At 40.1% G+C, this 7,586-nt stretch overlaps 1 protein-coding gene across 1 annotated transcript; it reads right to left on the bottom strand.

The window, feature by feature from the left end:
- Positions 1–1,346: 1,346 nt before the first annotated feature.
- Positions 1,347–5,819, bottom strand: LOC148199120 (uncharacterized). Its single transcript, XM_088114053.1, has 2 exons — positions 4,343–5,819; positions 1,347–1,804 (listed from the first exon to the last, which is right to left on the bottom strand). The coding sequence occupies exons 1-2, from the start codon at positions 5,802–5,804 to the stop codon at positions 1,347–1,349; spliced, it is 1,920 nt and encodes a 639-aa protein (XP_087970179.1). The 5' UTR covers positions 5,805–5,819.
- Positions 5,820–7,586: the final 1,767 nt, after the last annotated feature.

The raw sequence follows: 7,586 nt of genomic DNA, 5'->3' as shown, positions 1-7,586 counted from the left end.
CTCAAACTCGGATTTTATCACAGTTCAGTCAAGAAATCATAACAATTAACATTGAAACGATGCACACAAGCTGCAGGACACACCAAAACAAACATCAAAACTGGGCAGGGAAATTCGCGCCGGGCGCCGCCTCAGTTAGTAGGCGCCGGGCGCGACATGTAGTCTTGGGGTAAACCCAGATTCTGCATTCTAGCCATTGTGCGTGTGTGTGTGTGTTCAAGCAGGTCAAAAAGGGCACGAAATTAATACAACACAACAGCAAAAACAAACCACACTCAATTTGAATTGAATTAAACTACCCTAGGTCAAAATCAAACCAAGTACATGATGAACAACCAAGGCCAAGCATTGTGAAGGAATATACAATAGAAAAGAATGAAAAGCCTACTTGATGTGCAGAGAATGTGATTAGCTTGGTGTGGAGATTTTTGCAGTGGGAGAATGCTTGGGTGGAGAAGGCCGAGAGTGATTGGGAATGATGGGCAGTGAAGGCAGCAGCAATTAGGTGTGGTGGGCTGAAAATTTGTGAAAAGAAAGTTGATTGAGGTGATTTGGAGTGGAGAAGAGTGGAAAACGTGAAGTGGAGAGAAAGGGGAGTGCGTGAGTGGGTGGGGATGGGTTTAGGTTTAGGTTATTTGAATTGGGCCTCTCAACTGTGCACTCAGACCCAATTGCAACTGAAGTCGCGCCCGACGCCTAATGGATCATGAGGCGCCAGGCGTGGGATTGTGACCCAACCAGATGCAAAATCAGAGAAGGAATGGTCAGACTGGACGAGCTGGCGTCGGGCGCCCTCTAGTGCTTGGGGCGCCGGGCGTGAGTTTCTGCAGAATTATGCAGAAACTGGTTTTCAAGTTACCTAACTCGGGTTTTTGTGAAATTGAACTTCAAAACACTTGAGATGCTCCAGAATCCCATATTATCATTAAACAAACTTGTTCAAAACCCAAGGAATTGAATTGGAGCACTCAAGTTGCAAAATTAAAGTCATTCTTTCAAAGTTTTAAAATTCCACAAGTTAGGCAACAATTTTGGCTATTGGCTTAAGTAAGGTACATTGAAATCATGTTAAAACAGCCCAGAAAATAGCCAAAACAGTTTCACATCTCTAATTCACATCAATGCACTATATCCTTCAACAATCTAACAATCAACTCAAAAATTCACCTTGGTTGTTCTTTACACAAACATGCTTCAAAACAATGAAATCACATTACACATAACAACATACAATCAAACAATCAACTAGCACTCAGAAATTAAAATCACACAAGAGAAAAGGTTAGAAAGCTGGGTTGCCTCCCAGTGAGCGCTTGTTTAACGTCAATAGCTTGACACCATTTAGCTCAAGGGTCAGAGAGGTGGATGATTGTGGTGAGACGTTGAATCTCACCACCTAGGTAATGTTTCAATCTCTGCCCATTAACCACCCAACTTCTTGCTGGATCATCTGAAGTAGGGTCAACCAATTCGATTGCTCCATGAGGTTTTACCTCCTTGATGGTGAAGGGTCCAGACCACTTTGACTTCAACTTTCCTTGAAAAATCTTGAATCTAGAATTGAAAAGGAGGACTTGTTGGCCAGGTTGAAATTCTCTCTTTAAGAGCTTTTTGTCATGATACAACTTGACCTTCTCTTTGTAATTCTTGGAGTTATCATAAGCTGTCAATCTCATTTCTTCCAACTCCTGTAATTGCAGTTTCCTCTTTTCTGCAGACAAGGTAGAATCAAAGTTTAAGAACTTCAGGGCCCAATAAGCTTTATGTTCCATCTCCACCGGTAAATGACAAGATTTGCCATAGACTAGTTGAAAGGGAGTCATCCCAACAGGTGTTTTCATTGCAGTCCAGTAAGCCCACAGAGCATCATCTAGCTTTAATGACCAATCCTTCCTTGAAGAAGAAACAGTTTTCTCAAGAATGCTCTTGATTTCTCTATTTGATACTTCCGCTTGCCCATTGGTTTGAGGATGATATGGGGAAGCAACTTTATGTTTCACCTCATAATGTTTTAGTATCTTTTCAAGCTGATAGTTGCAGAAATGTGATCCTCCATCGCTGATAAGAATTCTTGGCACCCCAAATCTTGAGAATATATTCTTCCTCAAGAATTTAATCACAGTGGTTGCATCATTCTTCTGACATGCTACTGCTTCCACCCATTTGCTGACATAGTCTACTGCAACCAGAATATACTCATTAGTATAAGATGAAGGTAGGGGACCAACAAAATCAATACCCCAGCAATCAAAAACCTCTACTTCCAGGATGTTTTGTAGTGGCATTTCATGCCTTCTTGAGATAGTGCCCACTCTTTGACATTTATCACAACGCTTGGCGTGAGCATAAGCATCCTTGAATATAGTAGGCCAGTAAAATCCAGATTGGAGGACTTTGGCAGCTGTTCTTTCACCATTGAAATGTCCTCCATAGGGTGAGTTATGGCAATGCCACAAGATTCCTGCTGATTCTTCTTCAGTAACACACCGCCTCAAGAGATTGTCAGCTCCCAGTTTGAATAAATAGGGGTCATCCCAAATAAACTGCTTAGCATCATTTAAGAATTTCTTCTTTTGTTGCCATGAAAGATCATCTGGAAGGATTCCCGCAGCTTTGAAATTAGCTATGTCAGCAAACCAGGGCCTTTGTTGGACCATCATCAAGTTCTCATCATAAAACTCTTCGCGGATTTCTCTTTCTTTAGTTGTAACTTCATCATTGACAAGTCTTGAGAGATGATCAGCAATGACATTTTCGCTTCCTTTCTTATCCCTGATCTCCAAATCAAATTCTTGCAACATAAGAACCCATCTTATCAATCTTGGTTTGGAATCAGGCTTGGTAAGCAAATACTTGATAGCAGCATGATCAGTGTAAATAATCACCTTTGTTCCGATGAGATAAGGTCTGAACTCCTCTAAAGCATACACTATTGCCAAGAATTCTTTCTCAGTTGTGGCATAGTTCAATTGAGCTCCATTCAACACCTTGCTCGCATAGTAAATGCTGTGAAACACCTTTCCTCTTCTTTGGCCTAGGACAGCACCTATGGCATAATCACTGGCGTCACACATCAACTCAAATTCTTGTTCCCAATTTGGGCCAATTATCACCGGTGCAGAAATTAGCTTGTCCTTGAGAACCTTAAATGCATTTAGACACTCTTTATCCAACACAAAAGGAGTGTCTTTTACTAAGAGGCTGCAGAGTGGCTTGGCAATCTTGGAGAAATCTTTGATGAATCTTCTATAGAAACCGACATGACCAAGAAAGCTTCTGATTCCTTTCACATTTGTTGGTGGTGGCAGTTTTTCAATAACTTCCACTTTAGCTTTGTCAACTTCAATTCCTCTAGAAGAAATCTTATGACCTAGAACAATACCTTCAGTAACCATGAAATGGCATTTTTCCCAATTGAGAATAAGGTTTGTTTGAATGCATCTTTCAAGCACAGTCTCCAGGTTTGATAAGCACAAGTCAAATGAGCTACCAAACACTGAAAAGTCATCCATAAATACTTCAATGCATTTTTCCACTAGGTCAGCAAAAATGGCTTGCATACATCTCTGAAACGTTGTCGGTGCATTGCATAATCCAAAAGGCATCTTCCTATAAGCGAAAACACCAAAAGGACAAGTAAAAGCAGTCTTTTCTTGGTCTTTAGGATCCACCACAATTTGGTTATAACCAGAATAACCATCCAAGAAGCAATAGAAAGCTTGACCAGCTAACCTTTCTAACATCTGATCCATGAAAGGAAGGGGAAAATGATCCTTCCTTGTAGCCTTGTTCAACTTTATATAGTCAATGCACATCCTCCACCCAGTTACTGTTCTCGTGGGTATGAGCTCATTTTTATCATTACACACTACGGTCATACCACCTTTCTTTGGCACTACCTGTACTGGACTCACCCATGTGCTATCAGAAATAGGATATATGATTCCAGCTTCTAGCAATTTCAGAACCTCTTTTCTTACTTCTTCTTTCATTACAGGGTTCAATCTCCTCTGCGGTTGAGCTACTGGTTTGAAATCCTCCTCCATGAATATCCTGTGCATGCAGTAAGAAGGACTTATTCCTTTTAGATCAGATATTGACCACCCGATGGCTCCCTTATTGGCTTTGAGAACTTCAATTAATTTCTCCTCTTCTGCAGGAGATAAAGAATTGCTGATGATGACTGGTTTGCTACCAACTTCTTCTAGAAACACATACTTCAAATGAGGGGGTAACATTTTCAACTCAAGTTTGCCATCTTTGACTTTTTCCTTGGAATTTATATCTTCAATCTTTGCTTCATGAGGGGGAATTTCCTTCAGAGCATCCAAGTTAGTCAGGCATTCATCAATCAATTTTTCTTCTTCTTCATTAAGAGCTTCACAAGCATCAATAAGTGTCTTCTCCAGAGGGGATGAAACATACGCTATTTTCTCATTATTTGAGCATACCTCATCCAGAACATCAACTTGAAAACATGCTTCATCATCATTGGGGTGAGACATAGCTTCAAAAACGTTGAAATTCACTTCCTCATCATGTACTCTCACCTTGAGTTTGCCATTATCTACATCAATTAGAACTCTTGCAGTCTTCATGAATGGTCTACCCAGAATGAGAGGAACCTCAGTATCCTCCTCCATCTCCATTATTACAAAGTCCACTGGAAAGACAAATTTGTCAACTTTAACAAGCACATCTTCCACCACCCCATGAGGGTATTTAATAGATCTGTCTGCTAATTGTAAAGTCATCCTTGTAGGTTTCAGATCTAACTCTCCAATCTTTCTGAACATAGAGAGGGGCATTAGATTGATGCTTGCTCCCAAATCAATCAGAGCTTTCCCAATAGCTAGATTCCCTATAGTGCAAGGGATAGTAAAACTGCCCGGATCTTTGAATTTAGGTGGGAGAAGCTTTTGGATGATAGCACTACAGTTGCCTTGTACTTCAATGGTCTCTGCTTCAATATACTTTTTCTTCTTCGTGAGTAAATCCTTCATGAAGCGGGAATAGGCTGGAATCTGTTGAAGAGCTTCAGAGAAGGGAATTTTTATTTCCAGCTTCTTGAATATATCTAAGAATCGCTCAAATTGCTTCTCCTTCTCCTTTCTTGTATACACCTTTGGATATGGAAGGTGTTTCACTATTTCTTTTTCTTTTTGAGGTATTTCTTTTTCTTGTCTTTTATTAGTCTCTTCTTCTTTTCTATCATCCTCTTCTTCACTTTCTCTTTCTTTTTTATTTTCTTCTTCTATCTTTTTCTTCTCTTCTCTTCTTGTACTTTCTTTCTCAGTTATCCTTATTTCCTTCCCACTTCTGGTGGTTATAGCTTTGCATTCTTCCTTTGGATTTGTTTGAGTATTAGCAGAGAATTGACCACCCTGTTGATTTGCCAATTGCTTGGCCAACTGACCTACTTGTACTTCTAAATTTTTGATTGAAGCGTCAGTGTTTTTCTGATTTTGGATGGATTGCTGTATAAGCATCTGCAAAGCATCTTCTAATTTTGCTGTTCGGTCATTTTGAGATGCATACTGTTGCCCAGGTTGATAAGGATTTCTACTACCTGAAGCTCCCTGTGCTTGTCTCCATCCTTGATTTGCAGGATTAGGAAAAGGATTGTTGAAGAAATTTTGGCGTCCTTGGTTCCCCATATAGTTGACTTCTTCAGATTGGGAACTACCAGGAACTTGACAATGACCATTAGGATGATCATCTCCACAGAAATCACATCTCATGACTTGATGATGTGGTTGGGAATGAGCTTGCAGTGCTTGTAACTGCTGAGGTAGCTTAGCCATGCTTTGAGTTAACAGCTCCATTTGTTGAGAAAGAAGCTTGTTTTGAGCAAGTAGTGCATCTTGAGCACTAAGTTCATACACTCCTCTCCTCTGTGCTGGAATTCTCCCATGCTGGCTCCTCAAATCAGTAGAAGCCATATTTTCTATCACAGCAATGGCTTCATCAGCAGTCTTAAAGAGTACTGAACCACCAAAGGATGCGTCTAATATCATCTTTGTATGAGGTTGCAAACCATTACAGAAAGTTTGCACTTGCATTTCTAGACTGAATCCATGACTGGGACACTTTCTCAATAGAGACTTGAATCTTTCCCAGGCTTCACATAGTGGTTCCTCTACTCCTTGTACGAAAGTAGCAATGGCAGCCTTCACCTCTGTGCTCTTTGATGGTGGAAAGAAGCGTGCTAGAAATTTGTATTCCACATCCTCCCAGCTAGTAAGACTTTGATTAGGCTGTGACTGGAGCCAAGCCTTTGCTTTGCCATTCAGAGAAAATGGGAAGAGTCTCATGTATAATGCTTCTTCATCATCCCCTTGTACACCCATAGTGCCACACAACTCATAAAAGGTGACCAAGTGCGCATGAGGGTCTTCATTGTCCAGGCCAGAAAATTGGTTTGAACTGATGAGCTGGAGTAGAGCAGGCTTCATTTCTGCCAGCTTGTCACTCATAGTGGGCCTCACAATGCTAGAGAAATTTCTCGGGCTTGTGTAAGTGATTGAGTCCCCTATGGTTCTCCTTGGAGGTGGTCCTGCGCCAGCCATCCCGTTCACAGAAGAAGAATCAAAAGACTCTATGTCTTGATTGTTGAAAGAAGATGAAGATTCAAGAGCAGCTTGTGCTACTAGAGCTTTTCGTTTCCTAGTGTCACTATTGTTCCTTCTAGCTGCTTTCTCAATCTCAGGATCCACAAGGAGTGGTTCAGATGACACAGTCCTCCTTGTACGGATATTTCCCTGCATAAACTAGAAAACAACCAAACTCGTGCCACAAGTTAGCCCCAAAAATAAAGATAATAATTACAACAAAATAGAAAAATTATACACAAAAAGATAAAGCCTAAATCGGTTAAAATTCACACAAAAGTCTAGTTTAACACGGGTCCCCGGCAACGGTGCCAAAAACTTGTTGTGACTTTGGCAAGTGTACCAAATCGTTCAAGTAATAAAACCGGTAAGACCGGATATCGTTTCCCAAGAGACTCGTGTCCTAGACAATCGTATAATATCTAACTAATTTAGACTAAAGAATGATTCCATGTTTTTGGGGTTTTCATGCAATTAAATTAAAGATAAAACATAAAGGGTAAAAGTGATCTTTGATAATGCAAACACTTAGGAAATGAAAGATTAGAAATGATATGGAATGGTATTGTTGGGGGTATGATTTCACCGACTTCACTCTTACGCATAGAAAAACACTTCCTCTTTGTTAATATGCCAATGTCAATCTACTAAATTACTCAAACCCAATCCCTTGGTAGAAAGAGCCTAGACTTACTTCTTAAACTCCAATCCCTTGGAAAACCTAACAAGTTCATCCGCTTTAAGAATTGAGATTCAAAACAACCAAAGGTCCTAGTTCTATCCCTAGATACAATTTCCTTTAGGTGTTTAATCCAATTCTAGATTCACCTAATATTTTCCAATATCAAGCAAACCCTAAAATCATGATATGGTTGAATCAATCATACAAGCTTTAAGCAAAGGAATTAAACACTAACAATCAATCAAAGAGGCATATAATCATTCAAAACAACTGTAGTTTACATAAGAGATCTG

This window comes from Vigna umbellata, chromosome 4 (genome assembly GCF_029865625.1).
Source record: "Vigna umbellata cultivar VRB3 chromosome 4, Vumbellata_1.0, whole genome shotgun sequence".
NCBI lineage: Eukaryota > Viridiplantae > Streptophyta > Magnoliopsida > Fabales > Fabaceae > Vigna > Vigna umbellata.
This window is presented reverse-complemented; position numbering and strand designations above follow the sequence as displayed.

Bases quoted from the DNA above. Each gene is read 5' to 3' on its own strand.
- LOC148199120 (XM_088114053.1), bottom strand. From the start codon at position 5,804: ATGGCTAAGCTACCTCAGCAGTTACAAGCACTGCAAGCTCATTCCCAA. The intron at 1,805-4,342 runs GCCTGACTAACT...CCTTTCAACTAG, and splicing joins AGAAAAATTGATTGATGAAT to TCTATGGCAAATCTTGTCAT.